General features: G+C 35.5%; 2 protein-coding genes across 3 annotated transcripts; one reads left to right on the top strand and one right to left on the bottom strand.

The window, feature by feature from the left end:
- The first annotated feature begins 10,342 nt into the window (after nt 1-10,342).
- On the top strand, nt 10,343-13,294 carry LOC118041331 (axial regulator YABBY 1). Its single transcript, XM_035048616.2, has 7 exons — nt 10,343-10,759; nt 10,930-11,082; nt 11,321-11,441; nt 12,292-12,340; nt 12,521-12,596; nt 12,729-12,803; nt 12,933-13,294. The coding sequence occupies exons 1-7, from the start codon at nt 10,664-10,666 to the stop codon at nt 12,999-13,001; spliced, it is 639 nt and encodes a 212-aa protein (XP_034904507.1). The 5' UTR covers nt 10,343-10,663; the 3' UTR covers nt 13,002-13,294.
- Nucleotides 13,295-18,817: 5,523 nt separating this feature from the next.
- LOC118041332 (protein GRAVITROPIC IN THE LIGHT 1) lies at nt 18,818-21,391 on the bottom strand. 2 transcript variants are annotated; one of them, XM_073404238.1, is made up of 2 exons: nt 20,421-21,391; nt 18,818-20,336 (listed from the first exon to the last, which is right to left on the bottom strand). In XM_073404238.1, the coding sequence occupies exons 1-2, from the start codon at nt 20,683-20,685 to the stop codon at nt 19,225-19,227; spliced, it is 1,377 nt and encodes a 458-aa protein (XP_073260339.1). In that variant the 5' UTR covers nt 20,686-21,391; the 3' UTR covers nt 18,818-19,224. The 2 variants fall into 2 exon arrangements, with proteins under 2 accessions (XP_073260339.1, XP_034904508.1); XM_035048617.2 differs by having other exon boundaries at nt 18,818-21,390.
- Nucleotides 21,392-25,445: the final 4,054 nt, after the last annotated feature.

Here is a 25,445-nt window from a genome sequence, read left to right as displayed (position 1 = left end):
TAGGTTGGATTTTGGCAGAAATTGAACACCGTAAACTGCTGAATTCATACCAATTTATGGCGAGACAGTGAACGTGAGGTGATTTACAAAAACAAACAAGAAATGGATCTCGTTTTCATGTCTTTTGCAACAAGCAGCCTCGAGGTTTACAGCTTGAGATGGCTGTGTAACAGAGGCTTGGCTACCTCCCTAACTCAGCGATACAGTGGCAGTACTTTTTTGTCACGGTAAATTTGTACACTACCACATCCACACACCACCCTATTACTCAGAGCTTGAGATGCCAAAAGAAACAGCACAGGCCTATTATTATCATCATCTTTATTGGATTTCTACCCTATCCGTATTCTTTCAGGCTTTTTACACAGAAGGCTTGTTTTTAACTTTTGTGCATGTATATTGCTATGCTTGTTCATGGTAGACGAGATTGTTGTCGTCGTCGTCGTCGTTGTTGTTCTTCTTCTTATTATTATTATTATTTGTGTCTGATTATATAATTGTTATATGAAGTATGATGTGAATAATTGTTAGAAATTTGATGCATTGATGGGAGAAACAAATACTACTACTAATTTTTCCCTCTACCTCTAAATTAAATAAATAGTTGAAATCTGATATATATTTCATTTTATTTGAAGATCTCAGATTTAAATCCTGAAATTTGTATAGGATGACGAATTAGGAAGGGAAGTGAGCATACACACACACACACACACACACACACACACACACACACACACACACACACATATTGGTGTGATTATAAATGTCTTCAAAATGTCCTCTAACTATAAGAGGGATGTTGGTAGTGTTCCCAAACAGATGATGCCAGAGATTTAGCTGGTGATTGCTTGTCAATAGTGTGATAATTCTAAAAACCGGGATCAGTTTGGACATGGCACCTGCAAACAGTGCTTGATATTTTGTCTTAATTAAAACCTTTTCAGCCATAAAGCAACTCCCTTACCCAAAAAAAGAGAGAACATTGAAAAGTTACAACAAACTGTGCTTGATGCTGTAGGACTTAATTTACTAAAATCGAGCACGTAAAAGAAACAAAAACAGCTGGTCCTTTTACGAGGCTTGTGACCCTTTATCTGTATATTATATATTATGCTAATAATTATATTCTATTTATACATATATAAAAAAGAAAAGGATATTGTCAAGAGTTTAATTTCTTGTCGTAGCAATCACATTTTATGTAGACGCTACAGAAATAACTTTCCAATCATAAGGCATCTTTATACATATTTGGGAAGGCAAGACAGGTCCCATGTTCTCTGTACATGGTCTATGTTTTTTTAAAAAGTGCTAAATAATCTAATGAGAGTTATTGGTTGACGGAGGTTCCAGCTACATATGCAAATTGTTTTATAAGATGTAACATTAGCTAGAAATGGCCATTAAATCTGGCAAAGTAGAAGTAAAATAAATTATAAGGGTACGTACTTCCATTAACGACAGCAATTTTAGACAGCTAAATTCGATCTGCCGTGGAAGGTCTCCTCAGCATGATAAGATCAATTGTATGTCGGATTCTGATATCCATGTTATGTGTCCCACAATGAATATTTACAGTGTTAGTATGTGCCAAAGAAGCTGATATGTCGAGACCTACTTATCAACTATCATACGTACGTACAACTTGATTACCATGAGCATCTTCTGTCTCCTTAATTTATTATCCCTATTCAGATTAATTACGATATTCAAGTTAAGATCTTCCCATCTGTAAATTATCATGTAAATAAGATAAGATGAATTATAGGTGCACGAATTAATCCTATTATATATATATAATTGATCATATCGGTGCAGTAAACTCAAAAAAATTGTGATTGGTATGATCCAATGAACCCTTTATGAAAAATCTTCCTTCCACCATATTTATCGTATCAGTCATTAATTATTTAATTACTAGCTGGATCAGGTTGAATATGTATTGCTTATATTATTTATTATTGTAATTATCATAAAAGCTTTATTGTTAAACCCTAGACTTAATCATAACCAGTTTAATTTGTTTTGCAGTATTTTCTATGGATTAAAAAAAAATGATTAATGATGACTACAATTTTTTAACACGAGGAACCAAACAAATCCTTGGAGTAATGAGTTTTGTAGTCCCTATACTACTCAATATTTGCTAGTATGGTAACTCTTTTTATAGGCGCGGTTTATTCGGTGCTCGGATATTGGGAACTGGAGAGTAAACCAGTAAACAGCAAGCATCCGGTTCGACGCCGTTTCCTGTACTAACCCTTTTCTAAGGCACCGAATCCTCAATGCTGAAAACAAAACATAAACAAACCTGTGCTCGAATCCTCATAGAAATCTCTAAATAAATGCTGCATATGCCTTTTTCTATTTAACGAGGAACCAAACAAAATCCTCAAGTCCAACGAGGGCAGCCATGGATGCTGTTAATTAATTCTTAAATAAGAAACTTAATTTAGAATGACAATTCAGGACTCTCTGTCATTTCTAACCGCGTGACTGAAAAATCTTCCCTTTAAAAGCAATTTTAGGGAAGAGAAAGCCACCCATTTGCACACATGAGCTAGGATGGAAGGATGGTGATGCTTTTCAAAAAATTCAGAGAAACATTTTAGCAATCCTGGGGTGTTGCGAGAGAAAGTAAAACCTATATATAGGTGATACAGTGTAGGCCTTCGTGGACTAACTAAACGAGCTAAAACTTGTCCCAAAGATAGAGAAATCTATGCAAGGACAAAGAAAGTAAACTCAAATAACAAAGTATCTCTGGCTTCCTGGTGCCCCTGACAACTACGTATCTCTGTGCATACATGTGTGTGTGCGAGGGCGAGGGGGGGAGATACCTGAGTGGTCAAATCGGTAAAGATATAAAAGCTTTAATGTTTCCTAACTTTATATGCTATTTAATTTTTCGTTATTTATACTATACAGAAGTATAATAATACGGTGATGAATTCCCTCTTATAATTATTACTACAATAATTTGATTGGTTTCTTTTCAGGTGCTTTTGTTGGGCGGAATCCGACGACCGGTGATGTACTGATAATTGCTCAACTGAGGGGTAAGCACACTGAGACACAATAATTTACGTGGTTCGGCAAAACCGCCTACATCCACGGGAGAGAGTCCATTTTATTAGAGTAGAGAAAGAATACAATAAATACATGGAGGAGGATCTCATCACTCAACTCCCATCTCTCTTGCTGCCTTGCAGCTGCAGGGCTGCTGCCCATGGCAGCAGCCCTTTCTCTTCTCTTTCTCTTCACTCTTTCACACACTCACGTTATTCTCCCTCTCACATAGCTCTCTTTGTATGGTGCCTATTTATAGGCAGGATGGTAGCTTCTCTTCTTCTTTCCAGCAGCTGCACATGGGAGTGGGTGGCTGCCATCTTCTTCAACAAAGGCTGCTGCCACTTGCTTGGTGGTGGTGGCTACTTTGTTTGGTGGTGGGGTAGTCCCACTAATGGCAATACCTAACAATCACCCCCTTTGCCATTCATGTGGGGCAATTGTCCGCTTGCTTCTTCAGCACAATCTTGCATCTTGCAGCTCTTCCAAACTTACCATTCCGAGAGCGTCTCCGGCCAAGTTTATAGGTACTCGCCAAACCTTTCAATCACCAGAGTCACCAAAGCACACCCTTGCTTACACCAAAGGATCACTTCAACCAGATGGTCTCACACATCACATCTGAAGAGTGTTAACGCTTGTCTCTGGGACACAACATTCCCCTTCGAGCGTATCAGCCATGCTCGGTCCGGAATGATTTATCAAGCCTTACACCAAGGCTTACAACACCCCCTCAAACGGATATTCCAAGTGCGACAGTCATTATTTGAGTATCTCAATATGATCACAAGCCCACCACTCTTCCAAGAGTCTACTCATCCAGGAGTTGCGCCTGCCCTCTGTTCCACCATAGGAACCACGCCTTACTTCTCCATGAGTCTCTCGCTCTTAGTCGTAAGAGTCCAGGTAGCTCTCCACCTTTAACCATGGGGGCAGCCCATTAAAGGTTGATCCATATCTATCTCCATACTCTGAGTATTACAATGCCATTACCGAGCTCACCACCTTGACAAGAGTCAACTCGTTCCCGGAACCTGCGCATGCCCTCTGCTCCTTCATAGCAGCCGCGTCTTAATGCTCCACAAGCCACACACTTATTGTCCAAGGCAAATGTCTTCTAGCTCATTGATCTTTAGCATGGGGGCAATATCCATGAAAGTCAATCCTGCATTTGTCTTCATACTCATCATAGCCACTTCATTGGCTATCCATCTGTCCACTTATATCTAGCCATCACATCGGCTCTGGGGTGTTCTGAACTTGGGCTCCTATCCTGGCCCTCACACCTTCTCATGAGGTGTCTCCGCTCGTCGTCATGCGGCGGTTTGAACTCTGGGCTCATATCATGGCCCTCACACCTTCTCTCTAAGGTGTCTCCGCCCGCTGTCATGGGGCGGTCTCATCCTCCTTCATTGGGGATGACTCCAGTGGCTCCAAGATTCTCTACCACCATGTGGACTTGGGAGAGATTACTGCCACTAACTACATAGAAAGAGAAAGTTGCGGTATACTCCTCGCAATCCTCCACCTCGATTTCTATGTTTGGAGCTTCTACGCCTTTCTGCTTGACAGCTCCACCTACACCACTCTCTTTGGTGTCTTCGCCTTTTATCATAGGCATTTGCACCCCCTCAATTAGGTGCCTCTGCAACAGCTCTCTTTCCATCCTTGCATGCATTGAAAGGTCTTCGCCTGTTGTCTTCATCAAGAGCATAAAAGACTTCCTGTTGTACAAACTTTAACAGTCTCTGCTCTGAGCTTCATCTGGGAACACTTCTTCTCCTTGCACCTGTTGTCTCATTACAGTACCTCGTTGGATCCCTCGGGTACTCTTGCACAATCTCCGTGTGCCCTTGTGCAATTTCTGTTCTCCAGATTTCTCCCTATTCCTTGCTTATGTTTGACAGCAGCTCATCCTGTTACAACACCTCTCCAAGTCAAAATAGGGTGTCAATCTTCATTCCCTTGCTGTATTTCTCTTCCATTATCAGGGTCTTCATCAATTCTCCCCTTGAGAAATCACAGTCACCGAATCTAGCTTCTTTGAAGAAATCACCACTCCATCAAATCCTTGATCATGAGGAACCCAACTGTTCCCCTTGTGCCGTCATCCTGCTAGTCTTCAACCGTTTCATTACAAACTGCTATATATACGAAAATAGTACCGTATGGATAATCCTTCCACTAAGCAAGTTCCCAGGAAAGATTGGAGGGGTCACACTGGTCCCGCTTAAAACCCAATCTCCTAGACAGAACTTCTTAGGCTATATCTATCCATCGTACTGTCTCTCCGTATATACAACCATTTGCTAGCTTTGTTGCGGCTCTCCTTTGCAAATGATCTGGGTATCCTGGCTTCATACCTGATTTCTCAACATCTGGCGAGACTACCAGTGCTTAGATTCGTCAAGATTGGACTTCGTCAATTTCCACTCTCCACCTCTAATTGTTCACATAACCGGGTGTCTAGAGTGTCCCAATTTTGCCTTCCATCAAGGCATTAAATTTCCCCATTTAACATTACAGCACATATAATTGGGTAAACATGTGCACCTTCTTCTCCTTAATCTCCATCGACCTCAATCCAGACCTTCAGATGCCTCCTGATCGGGCAATCTCTCTTTAATAATAAACCACTGCCATTTTCGGTCTCGAATCTCAACGATCGGACCGTACCATTGCATCCGGAATGATCAAATTAGCTGGAAACATGTCTTGAATTGCCCAAATCGCACTTCAGACGGCTAAGATTTGATCAAAACAATTCTGGCCTGATCAACGGCCCAGATTCACTCTCAGATCCGGTTGCACGTAGACTCTGCTGCACAGAATCCTTACCTCGGCTCGCGGCTCGGCTCGGCTCCCATTCAGCTCGGCTACAATCGGCTGTGGCTCGGCTCGCGGCTGATGACATGGTATGTGGGTCCCACTGTGCTGACGTGTCTGCTGACTGTCGCTGACATGGCATGCTGACTGTGTTTGATGACGTCACCATTACATCATGATGATGTCATCTTGGGTCATGCTTACTGTGCATGATGACGTCACAAAATTACGTCATGCTGACGTCATCATTATCCGGGTCAGTCACGTGGGTCGGGTCGTCTGGTAATCGGGTCGGGTCAGCCCATCCGGGCGAAGAAGACGCGTGTGACGCGTGGCGCGCGTCTGCGCGCGTGGCCAGTCTCCTCGTCGGAGCGTGACGGCGCGTGAAGGAGATTCCGACGTCCGATTCCGACGCGGTTTTCACCAGTGGCTTCGTCTCTTCCTCCTCTACACAGTGGTATGGTCAAAACACAATTTGGACAACTTTCATTTTTGAGCAAAAATCAAACACCACTTAAACCATATGCTCTGATACCAATTGTTGGGAATTCCGACCGGTGATGTTCTGATATTTGCCCATTGGAGGCTAAGCACACTGACACAATATTTAACGTGGTTCGGCAAACCGCCTACATCCACGGGAGAAGCCATTTGATTATATAGGGAGAGAACAAGATTTACAATAAATACATGGAGGAGGATCTCATCACTCAACTCCCATCTCTCTTGCTGCCTTGCAGCTGCAGGGCTGCTGCCCATGGCAGCAGCCCTTTCTCTTCTCTTTCTCTTCACTCTTTCACACACTCACGTTATTCTCCCTCTCACATAGCTCTCTTTGTATGGTGCCTATTTATAGGCAGGATGGTAGCTTCTCTTCTTCTTTCCAGCAGCTGCACATGGGAGTGGGTGGCTGCCATCTTCTTCAACAAAGGCTGCTGCCACTTGCTTGGTGGTGGTGGCTACTTTGTTTGGTGGTGGGGTAGTCCCACTAATGGCAATACCTAACAGCTTTTACCGGATGTTTGTAGTTTCGTTCAACGAGGTCTGAGTTTTTGAAAGGCACCGAAGAATTTACTAAAATCTGGTATTTAAGTTGAGGGCTGTAAACATTTCTGCAACAAGTCTATTTTCGTTGCCATGCTTGGGATCACCACATTAAGCATGTATCATACAACTTTATGATCCTTTAATTAGTGGCCATCGCCAACCATTTGACACTATTCTCCCTTGTTTCTAACTTCTTTTTTCTCATAGGATGAACCCTAACACTTATTGGCGGTGGCAAAAAAAAAAAAAAAAAATTCTTAACAAGTTGTTGGGCATTTTGTATGTGATATAACTTCAACAAATCACCTGAGCTAATCCCAAACTAGCAGTAAAAGATATGGAAAGTTTCTGCTTTTGAACAGCTTTAAAATTGCAATAATAAGAGAATTGATTGTTGAATTGGGTTTAAATTTTTGTTAATGATTCTACAATCAATGTTCTTATGAGCAATCATAAAGTCATTGGTCAAACCATCTATCTTCCAGAATAAAGTTTCAAGCTTGGGTGCTCTTGTTTGAGCTAATTTTGTTATTTTACCTTTGTCTTTTATTGGATTCTATGTTTTTTTCAAACTTTTTTTATTTACTTTATGTTTTCAGATTTCTAATTGTTTTCTTGCAGATATAGGGTTTTCTAATATATTTAAAGATCTTATAAATTTTTTAAAGAGACAACCGCTAAATATTTTGTTTTAGATAATAAGATTGTGAATTCATAGTTCATACCTGCAACTCTCTTCGCTTATGAAACCTTAAGTGTTTTTACATTGTTGTTGTTCTGTTAAGCTTTCTCCTTCATGTAGATTGGAAAGGAAAACTTACTTGTGAGAATTAATTCGCTAATTTATTCCTGGATCAATTACTTAGTGTCACTTCAATTACTAAAACCAAGATGATATTCCACAGTACAAACATCTTTATAAATATTGTCAAGTTAATGTAGAGAGTCAAGATGGAAGAAGAGAAAGAGATAACTATGCTCTTTCAATAATAAAAACTTACATCTTCATATGGGTTATGTTCCTATTTATATAAGTATAAGAAGTAATTACTTTCTTTAGTAACTCCTCTGAATACTTGGATCAGGCCCATCCATCATGGGTGAATCATGTCTAACCCAATAACCAATACTTCATAAAACACATATAAACCCCCGCTACTAGTAAAAAAAACATGTAGATATACATATATACTTACAAACAATTTTCAAAAGCAATTTCGACAAGAAAAAATAAAAAGAAAGCAGCATGACCTAAAATAATTTAATAATTAACAATCCATGTGATATACGAATCTCTAATGCACATAAAGAGCAGCACCAAACATATGAAACTATCATAAATGATTAGGAAAAAATAATTGATGAATATATATATATATATATATATATATATATATAGAGAGAGAGAGAGAGAGAGAAATTATCTTGCAGGATTAGCCAGAGTTCGAATGATTATTACACTACCAAAATTCTTATATTTATCGATAGAATTTTCTGTCGGTGAATCATTTATCGGTAATTTTTTATTTATCAGTGAGTCTGTCAGTAATAAAAAAAATATTATTAAAAATGAAATTACTGACGGGAAAAGTTAGCTAAAACAAAATATCCACTTCATTCCATTGGTATTTCCCTCAGAAAGCTTGTCATATAACCGACAAAAATATCATATGCAATTCCGGCGGTGATTATTAAAAAAATCTATTTTTAAAAAATCTATATAACAAAACAAGAAAAATAATTAAAAAATATATAAACAATCCTATAAATAAATCAACTAAAAATTTTTCTCACATGAAAAAAAATCCTACAACAACATTCATACAATTATTAAGAACATAAAAATTTAAAAATAAAATGAAAAAAACAAATATAATGAAAAAAAACACAAAAAAAGAGAAAAAAAAATCTTACCTTAATATAGTTGCAAATAAAGCTGAGAAGAGAGAAAAAAATAAATTCATAAAATATATTAATTAAATAAAGCTAGAAAAGAAAAGAAAAGAAGAAAAGAAGACATACCTGAGCGTGAAGAAAGAAGAAGGAGTTAAGGAGAGAATATAAGAGAACATAAAGGGATGTTGATGTTTTTTACATAAAGGGAGGAAGAAGAAGAGGTCTATTTGTTGTGAAATGAGGGATTCTAGTTTTTTTTATTGGGTTGTTTTACCAACAGATAATCAAATATCACTATTTTTTAATCATTCTGTCAGTGATTCTGTTTGTAATATTTAATTAAAATTTTTCAGAAACCATCAAATATCGCCGATGACTTTTTAATTTGTCGGTGATTTCGTTTGTAATATTTAATTGAAATATTCAATTTAATAAATTTTTTTTCAAAAACCCGCTAAATAAAACCGATGAATTTTCAATCCGTCGGTAATTTCATCTGTAAAGAACAGTAATTAACAATGCAATTAAGAAGTGAACAGTTTTAGAGCTCTCTGAAAAATATTAACAGAAAATTCTATCAGTAATTCTGTTGGTAATTGACATGATAAACAATGTCAAGAAGATGTGAATAATTTACCAAAGAGTTTATTGATAGATTTTACCGAAGGTATTAAAACCATCGATAATTCTGTTGGTATAAATAAAACGTTATTATTTTTTTTGCTATTTTTTAATTTTTTTCTCATTATAATTCTCTTGGTATATATATATATATATATATATATATATATATATATATATATATATATATATATATATATATATATATATATATATAAAGAGAATACTTTCATCAATAAAATTTACTAAAATTTATCAACAAAAATATTTATATAATATTTTTATTTTTATTTATTAATTTTTCAGTCGTGTTACACCTGGATTTAGTTTAGATAGAGGCAGGCCCCTAGCGTTTTTTTCAAATTGCACCAAACACCTCAGAATTAGGAACGGATGGTTAATTAATTATGAAAAATAAGAAGATGAATATCATCAGTTACAAGACTTATGAAACCAAAACAGAATGAAAAGACAAACTGGGATTGAGGCAGGGCTTTTAATTAGAAGTCAAGTAAATAACCAAAGTGTAGGAAGACTTATTTACTTAATGAGTCAAAACGAGGGTGTAAGAGCATCAGTTTTTTTTTTTCTCCTTGTGGCCTTATCGAGGGCACCGCCACCATGGAATTGTAGTGAACCAAGAAAATGGAGGTTTTCCCTTCCTTCTCACCCATCTTAACTATGAAAACAACTGGTGAATGAGCCAAAGCCCATGCAAACGTCCTTTTCTCGCTCCCCCACCTCTGCCGCCTCTGCGCTCTCTATCTCTCTCTCTCTCTCTCTCTCTCGCACACACATCCATTTCCTTTTTGGAATGCCAACCATTCATTTGCTTTCTCTTTAACCTTCTCCCTCCCTCACTCTATTCTGTGCACTATTTATGATACATCAACAACTTCACATACAACAAAAAAACATGTAAAAACGTTTAAAAATAAAAAAATAAAGAAAAAATTATAATGTCAAGAAACACGGAGAGAGAAAGTGTATACTTTCTGGTTCTGCTCTATCTCCTAGTATATTAGTAGTAGCAGGGTTCCTCTCTTTCCACATCTCTCTCTTCTCTTTTGCTATAGTAACAAGTCAACAATCAAGACGATTAGATCCGAGGAAGAGGATTATTATCTGTTCTTTCAAAATATCCACCGATCAGTCAATCCATCAATCAAATCAACAAAATCTCTAAAGAAGCATAAAAAAAATGGCATCCTCTTCAGCTTCCTTTTCACCGGATCACCTCTCTTCATCAGACCAGCTTTGTTATGTCCATTGCAACTTCTGTGACACTGTCCTCGCGGTATCATTTTCTCCCCATTTTTTCTTATCCCTGATTTTCTGTTCCATTAGTGGAGGCTTGAAACCTTAATCCGAGCCAATCGAGCGAACCCTCATTGGTTTCTTCTTTTTCTTATTCTTCAATGAATTTCTTAAGGTTGGTTTGAGTCGCATCTCTTGTTGGTGTTATAGGTGAGTGTACCTTGCTCTAGCTTGTTCAAGACTGTTACGGTTCGATGTGGTCACTGCACCAACCTATTTTCGGTGAACATGCGTAGCCTACATCCTGCAGCCAATCAATTTTACCTTGGTCATGGTTTCTTCAATCCTCAGCTTAATATCCTGGTATATCAAGATATTTTAGGGTTTCAAACATATCACTGCTTTCTCTTTTTACTCATTCTTTTTGTGGTTTTAATTATACCCTTTATACATTAGGGTTTGGAGCACTAAAAACAGTTGAAAAGACTAAATTTCCTTTGATTTCTCTTTCATGATTGCTTAATTATATAGATAAGCATAGAAATAAATCTAAACTTGGAATTTAATTCTTGGCTTTCCATGGTTACTGGCGTAATTCTAGGAGGGAATGAGGAGTACGGGAGCACCGCCAAGCTTGATGATCAATCAGCCAAACCCAAATGAATCTTTTATGCCAATTCGAGGTGTTGAGGAGATCCCTAAACCACCAGTGGTTAATAGACGTGAGATTCTTCACACTTACCTCATTTCTTTGACATATCAATGGCCTTTTCACTGGTCTATATATGAGCAGCAGCTCTACAACAAATTTTGAGTCATTATTAAGTGACTTCACCAGTCCCCTTTAACTTTCTTTAAAGTTTGTCAAGCACCATTGCATTTTTACATTTCTTACACATAGTAGCTATAGTCTTAGGTAATCAAGAAAAGTTATGTAAAAAACAACAGTGCCCTATATATCTTGGTTTTGCTTGATGTACCAAAGCATCTTTTGGACAATCTTATCATGTCTAGCCTTCTTGATGCTATTCAACATTTATTTAGTGCTACCAAAAGGGATACTGTAGATTTGCACCTAGTAGGTCAATTGCATTTCTTTGAGGCTTTCGTAGCTATCCCATCTGTGTCGGTACTTCTCCCTTTAATTTTCTTCTCTAGAAGAATTTAACTTTTTTTATATATATAATATAGAAGAATTTAACTAACATGCCCAAATTGTACCATCATCAAACAGATGTTACCTTTGCTCAAATGGGTCATTGAATTTCTTTCAGTTTCTTTCAATGCATGTACTATCTCATTATGAACCCAGGAATGTATAATGTAGCTTACCTTTATAGAATTTCTACTACACATGAATAGGAGAGAGAGTCTTCAGTTTTCCCCCCCGGAAATGTAGATACAGAATCCATGGATATTAGACTGATTAGATCCTAGATGATGATGAAGTAATGATGATGAGAGAGAGAGAGAGAGATAATAAAAGTAGAAATGTTACACAAAGTCAGCGAAGTGATTTCAAAGATCTGTCTGTTTCTTTGTCGTTGTTATGTCTTTGTTTTACATGTTCAGCTCCAGAAAAGCGACAAAGAGTCCCATCCGCCTACAACCGCTTTATCAAGTAAGTAAAATTCTTGCTGTAAACTTTACATTTTTAATGTGATGAAAATCAAGATTTAAAACTTGAATTTGGTGTTAATTTTTTTTAAAAAAATCTCTATATGAATTGCAATTGTCAGAAATTTGTATTTTTCTATGAAGCACGTGCATGATCTTGACATTATTATGTATCAATTTGCAGGGACGAGATCCAACGTATCAAAGCAGGAAATCCTGATATAAGTCACAGAGAAGCATTTAGCGCAGCTGCAAAGAATGTGAGATCCATGAAAACTCAAAATGTTAATAATGTTTACACATGGTTTCATGATGCAGCCAATGCTACATTAACTACGATTAGCTATTTAATTAGCTAGTAATTTTCCTAATTTGTTGTTTGTTGGTTTCAGTGGGCCCATTTTCCACATATCCATTTCGGACTTATGCCTGATCAACCCGTGAAGAAAACTAACGTGCGCCAACAGGTACTTTTGATTGAAACCCTAAGAAATCTAAAACTTCTTTTAACATTTTGTTATACAAACTATTTAGAATTGGAGTACGTAGTAAGCCTATTGCATTTTAGTTTTTAAATATTTTTTATTTTTTTGCAGGAAGGAGAGGACGTGCTCATGAAAGATGGGTTTTTCGCTCCTGCAAATGTGGGTGTCACTCCCTACTGAGAAGTGGAGCTATTAGGGTTTTCTTTGTTCCTTCCCTCTCTACATAGCCATGTCTTTTCTTTGACTGTCGTTAGGGTCCTTGCTTTAAGCTTTCTTTTTAGAAAACCCCTAAGATAGGGGCTGCTGTTGGCCTTTTTTGGTAATGTTTTGGGAGAGGGTTTTGAATTCTACAATGTGTGTGAAGCCTAGATGCTAAAGCTCCTCAAAAGCATCCTATCTATGATGTTGATACTTGCTAGTTCTCAAAACGTTAGCGCTGCAAACTAGTAATTATCGACAATCCTACGATTTTATCCAACAGTTTTATAGAGCTATAGGAGTGTTAAGTAGTTTGACAATTCAAGCTACAGAAGCACATACACATAGCACACCGAGTATGGAACGTATATCTTATTGTTTCGATTAAAAACAATTGCATTTACAAGCCATTATGTATTAATTTCTCCAAGTTCATAAAAAGAGAATTTTACAGGCAACATAATTTTAGCAAACGAATGCCTCATAAAATATCAGATGAAAAGCTTTCACAATTTTGTTCTTAGCATAATAGATTCAAATTAAGTTCACATATAATCACATTCACTGAACATCTGCAGAGTATTCTGCTAATTAATTACATTAGAGGATTGTACTAATTTACTATTCAATAAAATCCCTTTTCACTTATCTAATCATCTTCTTTATTTTCTATATTCCATATATAGTACAAAACATACTACCAGAGTTTGTTCCAAGACATTCAAAGATTAATGGCCCGGATGTCTGTTTGTTTTAGCTAGATATATCTTCAAGTGAAATTTTCTCAACCTTATTGTGGGAGTAGCACAAAATAGGAAGGTGCATATGCTTTCACGAAGTGCAAGACAGTATTGCCTCTGTTAATATTCAGGACAAATGTCATTGAATGGGAGGGATTTCATGGACCATTAATTGGGTCCGGCTGGTTGTTTATTATCACTTGGTCCTGGATCAACAATAGTACAGTAACCAGCGGCAGCTGCAATCTCGTTCCAGTAGTTGGCATGAAGGTGAGGGTGAGGGTGAGGATGATGAAAGTACTGCGGCATTAATTGAACATTTGGCTTTAATTTTGAGTAAAGTTTATAGAACAATTTTAGTACATTGTCGCTTGCGAATTGAACAATCATACATCGAAGAAAACTGAAATTGATAATGGTTTTGAAAATGAATGGAGTATGAAATAAATGGGGTTTAGGAAGAGACATATGAGCACATTATAGAAATCCAAAGAAATTCGTTATCTATACAAACAACAAATTCTGAGACCAACAAACTCCACAACTAACACATCTGTTAATTAACGTGAGGTTTTTGTATGGTTTGTTCGTTTGTAAATTGTTTTTCCTCAATCAAAATGAAGTGATGGCGATCCTCAATCACTGGCACAGACTTTATGAGCCTGCACAATAGCAAATACATATATCTGATATCTCAGACTGGTGTGTGCGCGTAATCAATTGCTGCACAAATAGCTTTCTTGAATGGGTCAATAAACTATTCCTGCTCTTGGTGATTATACTGAAGATGATATATATCTTCATGAAGCAACAATACCTTAACTGGATAAGATATCTCCGGTTCGTCAATTGAGTTTTCCTCCAGTAGCTAGTACGAGGTGAAGGTAAACTACGATCTTCCGCTCCACCAGAGCTCAGCTCTAGAATACTGAAAAGCCAAGCAAAGGTGGTTCAGAAAAGCTTAACTCCAGAAAAACCAAGTAGTTTAATCTGAAACTTGAGAGAGGGAGAACTTGTAAAAAGAAATCTTTAACAGCCAGAAAAAATAGAGCACCAAATTAACCTGTGATAAATATATATTTGATTGAATATATTAGTTGAAAAAGAGAGGATGAACTAGTATGGATAGGTGAATTTATCCTAAGAAAAGGAGGCAAGTAATTACTAATAGTGTAAACTTTGGAGCAAGTTGAGTCAGGGATACGTAATGATCTGTGTGTGTGCTTATTTGAAGGAAATTATAGAAGGTGGTGATGATTGTTTCAAGAGCATTACCCGTTGAGTAGTATTATCAATACCAAGCCAAAATTAACATCTTCTCTTTTTTTTCCTTTCAAGTCAAGGATTCATTAAACTCCTGGAGAGAAAGAAACCCAACTTGGGGGGAAAAAAAGCAAAACAAGAACATAATCAGCAGAAAATTGCTGTTTAAAGGGAAAAAACTATGACTAGGAAAGTAACATTCTGGTTTGATCAGTTAAAAGTGGAACTGATAGATTATGAAGAAGAAGAAGAAGAAGAAGATTAATTACTTGGATTAATACCAAACGAGGCTGAGTATAGTGTTTCTTTGTAGGCAATGATTTCCCCTTTTTAATTAGTTCTTGTTAATAAGAATATTCGTGAAATAGATTATTAAAAAGAGGAAGCAAATGTGCATGCTACTCTCCCTATTGACGCATGAATGTCACTTTCCGCTTCTATTTTGTGTGTTGTCTACCCATCAATGTCCTGTTTCACAAGCATTGCCTTAGATGTCCTAATTGAACGAGTTAGAATCGAATCACAGTTTAATTTTTATCAATACTGTGCCAGGATTAGGGTCATGATTTTTTATTTTTAAATTAATTATTTTTATAGATCTAATTGTACAAAATATTATACCTAATAAAGCATAAAAAAATCAACTATCTATATAAAAATGATAAAGATAGATAATATTTCCCTGATTATTAGAAGGGCTAGGGCAAACCATGTTGAATCAATAAAACTACACCAAAGAAGAAGAAGGGCTAGGGCAAAACAGGTTACAATTTAAAGGTCCACACTCCACATACGCCTCCACGAATCAAGGGGGGCATGCAGTAGGGCCATGGGAGCCTAGGGATAAAAACTTTGCCCCCCACTACTTAAAATATATTCAATTTGGTCCACCTTTGTTAACATTTTCAGCTTGATCCCTGATAATTAAAACTTGATTCTGATTTTTTGTCCCCCTAAATGGTGTTTTCTCAACGCTTTACTCCCATGATAATGAAATATTTCGTCTTTTCCCCTAAAAACAACAGCGTATTTGGTATTTTATTTTCTCATAATATTGTTGAGGTTTAGATCAGAAGAATCTTCCCGTGGTTCTCGGACTAATTACTCAAACACAAATGCATCCTCTAGAAGCATTTATAGGAATTATATTCATTGTTAGTAGAATTTGATCGTTCACATTTTCTTAGAAATTTTTTATTATCAATTTAATTACTTATCTATACTGGGCGAGGGCCTTGCCTAGAAATCAGAGCCTTGACGTGGGACGAGTTTGGGGCTATCTTTTTCTTTAAAGCACTGATAGGGCTGGGGCTTGGCCTGGCAAATTAGGGCCTTCCTGTGGAGCAAGGTTGGGCCAATGCTATATATTTATATTTATTTTTGAACTTTTAAAAAAAATTAAAATTTTTTATTTTTTATTTACTTTAAATTAATATTAAAAATAATTTTTTTAAAAAATATATTATTTAAATATATTTCTATATTAAAAACACTTTAAAAAATAACCACCACTATATTTCCAAACACACCCTACAATCAAAAAAGTGTAAATAGTTTTAGTTGATAAAAATAAATAAATAAAATAAAATAATTTCACTAGCTGTCAGGTTCAGGTTTTTATTCAACGGGTTAGCAAGTTGACTTGAAAACCGATTCTTATGAAAAGGCTAACAAAGACCACCTTTTTATTAATAATTAAACTCACATGAAGGCTGGACCAATAAAAAGGTGACCGATAAGGAGAATCTCTGTTACAGAAACGAACAAAAACAGCGATGGTGGTTCGCAGAAACTGATGTTAAAAAAGGAAATATTGATTGTTCCCAGAAGATATCCAGATCCCTTTAGCAGTAATAAATAAAATCATTGTTGTTTATCATTCCAGAAGAACCCCAACACATTGCATTCATTAGAGAAACCCAATTGATAACACACACAAAATATAATAAAATTCAGGACCATACTGCTGTCACAAATGATTTTTTCCAGCCATTTGGGCTGGACTGGAATTTTAACCTGATACACACAACCCTGGTCTGTCAAAATCCTGATAAACTACATCAGCATTCCATAAACAAAAAGGTTTTGAAAAACTAAAGGTGGAGATGTGTGAATCCTTCTTCCGTACGAAATAAGACATGTTTAAGGCACATGATCCACACAGGTGAGCTTTATTTTAGTGAAAACAATTTGTACTTCGTTGCTTGTCCTTGTTGCTGATACAGATTTCATAACTGGATTTCTAAAATGAAGCATCCATAGCAAGTAGAACAGGATCAAGGAGCAAAAAAAGGAGTAATTAAATAGGGCACAATCTAAGCATGTAACAAAAACCAAACCAGGTTTCCAGTTAATGGTGTCTGGTGTCAACTATATAATGAATACTGATTAATTTTCCCAGTTTAAACGTGCACTAAAAGTGGACAACCAACAACTAAAACATTACAGGTTACTGGGAGTATATCTGTTCAACCAGCTGTATAAAAACAGTAACCTGAACTAATGTTCAAAGAGAAAGGATGCCCAGAGAACTACGCTGCTCATGGGGTGCCTGGGATAGTTAATCATTAACCAACAGACATTTATGGTACACTATGTTCAACCCTAGTGGAACTGCAGAACCATGGAAGAGTAAACCTAGATATTCCACAATGATTTATTAGCTACTATTTTACAGAAACATAAACCCTGCTCCTAATCCATTCGAACAAACAACAGTATAGGAATAGTTACGAAACAAGAACAGGTGGGGAAACAGCATAAAAGAGAAATCAGATAAGCATTTACTGATAGTTTGAGTAATAAATCATTGAATGAATAATTGATTGACCTAATTAGGAGGCCTAAGCACCACCGTTCATTTCAATACAAAAGACTAGAAAAAAAAGACACCATGGGTATGTTTTTATAACATTCATTAGTGAAGAACCCATCACAAAACCAACTTTACGGAGATGAGAAAAACAAACTTGAGCACTGATATAAACTTGTGCATATAAGCAACAAAATAGAGTAAACAAATGCTGACAGCTCCCACATTCCTGATGCCTTTATCAGTAATGAGATAATTCATTGAACAATGCAATTGCCTAACTGGAAGTCTATACTCCCTTGTCATTTAAAGACCATTGGTCCCAAAAAAGACCATCATTAACACATTATTCAGCAGAGAAGAACTCATAATTTCAGCCATCACCCCATATGGCAACATAAAAACCCAATAGATGTAGTATATTAACAAGCTAGCCAAGGAACAGCTAAATCAGTGCAGCAACTAATAAGAAGCCATCTCCGTAAGATACTCTATCTAAAACATTCTTTTTGGCATGCAACGTGGAGTTAAGAGGGAAAAATCTTCAAGTTCAGACACATCAAACTAAGCATAAAATCAAACAACCAAAGCATTAACAGAAACTAAAATGCAATTGGTCAAGTCAGAAGATGTGTTACGGACAGATGGATTCTCAATCTAATTACTTCACATAATATATAATGCAGATATTCTAAACAGCCAAAAGGAAGACGAAATGGATGAAAGTTATCCATCCAAAACCTTAAAGAACTCAAAAGTACTTGGATAAAAAGGAAATGGAATATTGCCCACTCCATTGGTTTAATATCCAAGTACGCTCTCAGGCACTTGACAAAAATAGCTTCAACACACAATTTATGATGAACAGAACCATTTTATTGCTCAACTTTCCATTCCAAGTAAATTTGTATGTATCTAAAGAGGCTAAGGTCAAATGCAGTAATGCACTATGTGTAGTCTGAGTTTGAAGCGAGCTTGCAATCAATACCAAAACAGAGAAGTTAAAAACATACATTTACAGCCATTTTTACACGGGACTTGGAGCAAGGAAAGAAAGATGAAAGGAAGTGTGTAAATTCACAACCTAACTGCAAGTATAAACCTATAACTGCACATCAAAAGATAGCCAAGAGCTGAATGCCATAGTTGCTCTTAATGCCAGGTGAAACAGCACAATAAATAGCTGGTTTGTCTGAGCATATATATTTCCAATTCCTCCTTGAGCATATTTAACTGGTGTATGCATTAAAACCCTGACCTGTTACCTTCAGATTCTTGTGCGGCTGTGCCACTGTAGTTTGGCCACAGTCCAAACCCTTGATGTTCAAATTTAGTGCAGAGATTCCAAGCAAAACATAAATTGCTTTGCTTTGGCAGAAAACATAAACAATTATTCTGTACATGTTGAGCCACATAAATAAACCTGAGATTGGATAGCTGTTCTTCCGATTTTAAATCCTGGAACCACTGTGAACCCAACCTTCAGCCTGGTTTTACCTGGCATGGTGCATCTCCCCGTGACATCTTCCATATACACCATTGAAAAATCAACCCCTCTTTCCACTTGAAAAATATCAACCACGGGATCAAAAGAAAACGCCAGCTTATGAAGTGTCCAAACAGAACTAGCCATGTTAACAAATGACTCATAGAACATACCAAGTGACCTCCATGAATTCAACACAAATTCATTTTGATCGAAATTGCTGAAAATCGAGGATTCCATTGTTGGGTGTATAAGCTCTTGATACTTCTTTTCACAAAATCTCAAAAATTCACACGTAGGATTCCTACTTAGCAACTCCATAGGATTGCTAGATACATGCTCAAGTAATTGCTTCAACGCACTATTACTCTTAACCGAAACAGAGTCATGCCCGTTGCATAAAATCTCACCGTCACTCTCCAAACCAAACCCTCCTAAATCAAAACCTTTAAACATCCCCAAACAAACATAAGACAAAAATGCGTAACGATTATGCCCTCTTTTCACATAACCAACATCAGAATGAACAGAATTGGCCGCCAGATCCAAATCCCACCCAGCTTTTCTCATCAAATCAACCAATATCTTAGTAAACTTATGCGTTGTTCTACAAGCATCATTTAGCACAGAATCAAAAACCTTAACAGTCAACAAGACCTCAGAATTCAAATTCAAACTACTGAGCAACCTCTTAGACAATAAGGAATTGGACTTTTGTACCTCAATCAATTTCTTCTTCAAAGCCGAAACCTCGCAATCTTTTTTATCAATCTCTGCTTGTAAACTATTAGAAACAGTCCCCAAAATTCTCAACTTGCTTTGATTCTCTTCTACTTGAGCTTCCAAGCACGATCCAATTGGCAAATCATCATCAGAATCAGGATTCTTACACATATCCCTATAAACTTGCTTCAAATCAGACAACCTTTGAAGAACTGAAACTGAAGCCTTATCAGCTACTTTAATGTTCTCTTCATTAAAAGGAACGTGTGCAATTTGTAACTGCAAATAAGAAGCTTCAAATGAAGAAACTTTAGCAAAAACTGAAGAAATCAAAGTATTAGCCAGCTGGATATTTAAATGCTTGATCTGGGTCTCACTCTTTTTCACTGTCAACTCTTGCTGTGCCAAAAGTTCTTGATTTTGATTCAAGGGTTGGTCAGGTTTCAAGATTATGACTTTCTGGTCAGGGATAAAATCCTCGGCAGAGTCAAGGAGGGAGAAGCCTTCGTCGGCGTCAGAAATTTCATCGGCGAAGAATTCGAAAGTTTTGGTCTTGAAAGCAAGTGCAAATTTTGAAAACATTTCAGAAATTTGTGGTTGTTTTGGTGTTGTTGAGGTTGTAGTGTCCATGGTTTCAGTCATGACAAAATGGGAAAATTGTAAACAATAGAATTGAATTATTTCTTTCTTTTGTTTATGGGTTTGTTAGTAAGAAGGGAATGGAATTGAATTCCCTTCTTCTAACTTTCTCGAGGAAAGAAAAACAGCGAGGAAAAGATGGAAAATTCTGAGGTGTAGTAATGGTAATAGGGCTATTTTAGTGCTTTTGTTTCCTTGGGAGGAAGGATTGTGCCTTGGTTGTCTTGGGAGGAAGGTATTGTGTGGGTGTGGAGTAAGGTAATGGCTGAGTTTGGTTTGCTGCACTTTTCTGCTGTTTTCACTTGCTTTTTTTTTTATATACTACTCTTACGGAGGATGAATTTTCTCTACTCTTTGATTGCTTAGCTTTTTGGACTCCTGTTTGTGCTTCAACGGTAACAAGAGAAAGCTAGGGCAACATGAGACTGCCAATGGTTAAACGGGAATGGAACACGGGATGGGCCACGGTCGGGAGGACCTAGGGTTCAGGTGAAGTTGGATGCCCTGGCCATAGAGGGTGCGAGAGTCAAACCAAGGTCACGATGGGTTCAAATGGGTCGAGTTCAACTTGCTAAATTGTGATCCAAGGGATTCGAGCACTGGGAAAACAAAAAAACAAATTGTTATTCAATAAATTAAAAACATCAAATTAAAAATACAGAAAACACAAATGATAGCAAATGAGCCCTGAAAAGAAAAATCCAAGATAATTAGAGCAGTTCGTCTTTCCATTTTGTTTAAAAGAGATGGTATTAAAAAAATACAGTCACGAATCCATGATGGTGATATAGTCCAAAAAACATGACCCCTTTAAAGTCTTTTCATTACAACGTCAGAGCCGAGACGCATTGGTAGCAAGCACGAAGTATTTATTAGTCAGTCGATGTTAAGTTAGTATTTGGTGCGGTGATAATAATTGGTTTCTAAATGTTTTTTTATATATATTAAAATAATATTTTTTTTATTTATTTTAATATAACACATTAAAACAATCTAAAAATACTAAAACTTAATTTTAAATAAATAAAAATTTAAACTTTTGGTGCGTCCAATCACGTTGCCATACGAGTTTTAAGTATCACAAATTTTACAAGAAGATTGGAAATCAATCAATATTGTTAGGTAGCATGTAATTACTATCAGTGATTGATATAGAAAAGATGACTCTTCACTTGTGCAGTTATTCTATGTTTGGCATTTGTTTAAATTTGTCAATGCTTGGCGAAGTAGACAATTAAGACAAAATAATACTACCTTTTTTATGGTGTTTGAAAATTTAATAGTTGTTATTTTTAAAAAATTATTTTTGATATCAACTCATCAAAATAATTTAAAAATATATAAAAAAAAATTATTTTTAATGAAACATAAAGCATTAAACGCTTAAATATAGCAAAAATATGAACATGAATCATTGTGGCACTTTCACTAACTTAGGGATTGTTTGGTGCAGTGAGAACTATCATTTTATTATTTTATGATTTTTTTTATATTTTTAAATTGCTTAAATGTACTGATATAAAAAAAATAAAATATTATTTTAATATATATACTTTAAAAAATAAATTTTATTATTATTTCAATCACTTTTTAATGTGTGCTTGGAATTATGGTGCAGATTGTTTTTTAAAATAATATTTTGTTTATAAATACATAAAATAATTTTTTTATTTTTTTATATTTACACATCAAAACAATAAAAAAATACTAAAAAAAATATTTATTTATACAAAAAATACTTTTAAAAAACATTCATTTTTTTTTTTTTCGAAACGCATTCTTAGCACACCTTGAAATTATTAGAAACCTACAGAAAATGTAGTGATGAAAGTAGTAGCAACAGAAGAAATGAAGTTGGATGCCACTTCTTTTTCGCTGATTACTTGGGAGCTATCCAAGCTTCACAAACTTTGATACCGATTTGATGTTTTTGTTGTGATATTCACTGCAAGATAAAAATGGATTAATATGTTGTGTTTGTAAATATTTAAAATAGCTAAATGATATTTAATTAGCTCGTTAAATAATGCAATATGGTTAGGTTATTCTTTATTTGGTTTTTATTAATCCTTTGAATAACGCATGTGGTCTCCTTTCTTTAATTTTTTATTTTTTTAATTTCAATAAAGATATCTTCCTTTCCCTTTATTAACATATATAATATATTTAAAAGAATAAGATATCAGGGGTCTCTCATTTTCCCTTTTCCTTTTCCTTTTTTAAGAATTATTATACTCAAAGGTGATGTGTCTTTTCTTTTGGCGTTTCGGAATGATTAATTTGAGACTTTAATTTTGTATCTCACCGTTGTCTGGTCACTTTACATATATCGCCAACAAGTTCACTGCCACTGATCTTTCTCCACAGAGAATGCTTCCACTCAAAGAGTTCACAGCGGTGTCTTGTTTCTACCGCAATATTGTTTTTCTCATGGGCACAATCATTGAATGAATTAGAGCATACAAATATTTGTTAGTTTAATAGCAGTTGTTTTTTAAATAATTTTTTATATTAAAATATATGTTAATGATATTTTTTTATTTTTTTTAAATTATTTTTTACATTAATATATCAAAACGATCCAAAAAATACAAATTATATTAAATTTTAACAAAAAAAAATTAAATTTGATAGGAACGTGGTTTGCATCACGTTCCTAATCGCTTCCTTAATCCTATTTCCTGAGAACAGCTGCTGCTGCTGCTGCAATATGTGCTTCAAAGTAACTTTACGACATGTCTTCCAAACTTTCCTAATTCCTACCAAAATTAATTCTTATAAAGTAATCTCCTATGCATCATGCTGCCTTTACGCACCCTTTTAAATTGTCTGTGATGCTTTTAGCCGACACATTTTAGTGGCAAGCCTTCACAAACTGAGAGCCCGTGCCTTCTTTTTAGCCTCTCCAAATAAATCAGAAACTCAATTATTGCATTCGTAAGACAACAAAAATATTATAGGGAAATCTTCGATGCTCTTAAAGAACAAGGGTGAGATGTGAACGATATGATAAATGTAATATTTAAACGTGGCAATCTATATTATAGCTGTAGGGCTAGCACTTCAAAATATAAAAGAATCCCATGGGAGTTGGTTGATTATAATTACAAGAACCAACCAAGAAAACACTTTATAGTATTAGCCTAGTAGGTTGTATTCTTCCGGGTTGTTAGTAGGTAAGATTTATTAGGGAGATTATTAATGTGATAGCAATTATTTCTTAAATTAAAAATATATTAAAATGAATATTATTTATCAAAATTATTCAGCTAAAAGATGAATGAACCTTCCACCAAACACCCGTTTTGACTCTGGCTGGTGCGGCAAGTCATGACATGTATATTGGCCAGACTGGGGCATATTCAACTCCTTGAGAGCAGGTTGCGAGGTTAGAGGTTAGTTAATTTTATGGAGTCAAAAGGAGACCCCAGAAAGAAGTGGAAAAGATCAACATATATTGTGAGTTGTGACAGTTTAAAAGCAAAAAGAATTAAACTATTTCACGACAACGACACCTCTTTTTGCAGTTTCGGCCTCATATATATAAAAAAATGCAGTGAGGTCGTCATTTTAAATTTGAATGTAATTCTACCTCATTTCTCGCCATCCATTTAGATTAAAAAAAACCATGAAGTGCATTATATAATTTATTCTGTGAGTAAGATGTGGGTTATATGTCATTGTCACCTTGTCTGAATGCGGACCGTAAGAATACAATAATAACCACTTCTCGTTAAATCAATTTTGTCTCTCCTGCTTAAAACCATAATCTTTTTTTTTTTTAATAGGAAAACATCAGCAAGACAACGACGATAGGGGGAAAAAAAAGGCTTAAAAATGTTTCGGCCCAAAGAAGTACTATGGGACTAAGGGCTTCCGAGTTATTTGTTGCATTGACAGGCTATACCAGGCCTCCAGCCCATCCAGTAAATCAATCACTATAATTCTTATCAAATCAAATTAGGATCTGGACCGGTCCGAATAATTGAAAAACACACATATATTTAAGTGATATTTGAAATTGTGTTTTTATGAAAAATTAAAAAAATTATTTAAATTATTTTTATATATTTTTAGATCATTTTAATATGATAATATTAAAAATATTTTTTAAAAAATTTATTTTAATATATTTTTAAATAAAAATTAATTTAAAAAATATATGCTACAGAATTTCTATTTTTTATATATAAATTTTTTTTTTTGCTACCTATTAAACTAATTAATTAACAATTCAATCTTTTTGTAATTGATTTTCTTTGATATAGATTAGCAAGTGATCCATTGCTACTTGATGTTTCAGAAGACACAGACAAAGCATCCTTTGACTTTAACAAGTTATCAGAGGCACTTGGTGTAGCCGAAGAAAAAGGGAGAGTGGAGAAAAAAAAGGAGATTATTCTACCAACATTGAAACCAAGGAGCGTGACTCTGCCATTGATTCGGGACAGGGACGTGCTTATGGATGTTGAACAGATTGGCAGAAGATGGTAGCTTTTGGTTCTGATCATTTTGTGTTGAATGCTTACCTTATATAGCATGTATTGTATAGTTTTTCAAATAAAAAGCACTATTTTTTTACTATATTTTGAGCAATCACCATATCTTTGGTTGCTTGCTAGATTACCCGGGCCAATATATAGTTCTAAGGTTGAGTTGTAACAAAGGCAGGATACTAATTAAAACGATGACTGGTTATTTCAGAGGGATATTGACTAAATGGTTCTTATGTCTCATCTTATTTGGATTTAATTAAGAGTTCT

This window comes from Populus alba, chromosome 14 (assembly GCF_005239225.2).
Source record: "Populus alba chromosome 14, ASM523922v2, whole genome shotgun sequence".
Lineage (NCBI taxonomy): Eukaryota > Viridiplantae > Streptophyta > Magnoliopsida > Malpighiales > Salicaceae > Populus > Populus alba.
Note: the sequence above shows the minus strand (reverse complement) of the source record. Positions and strands in the feature narration are given on the sequence as shown.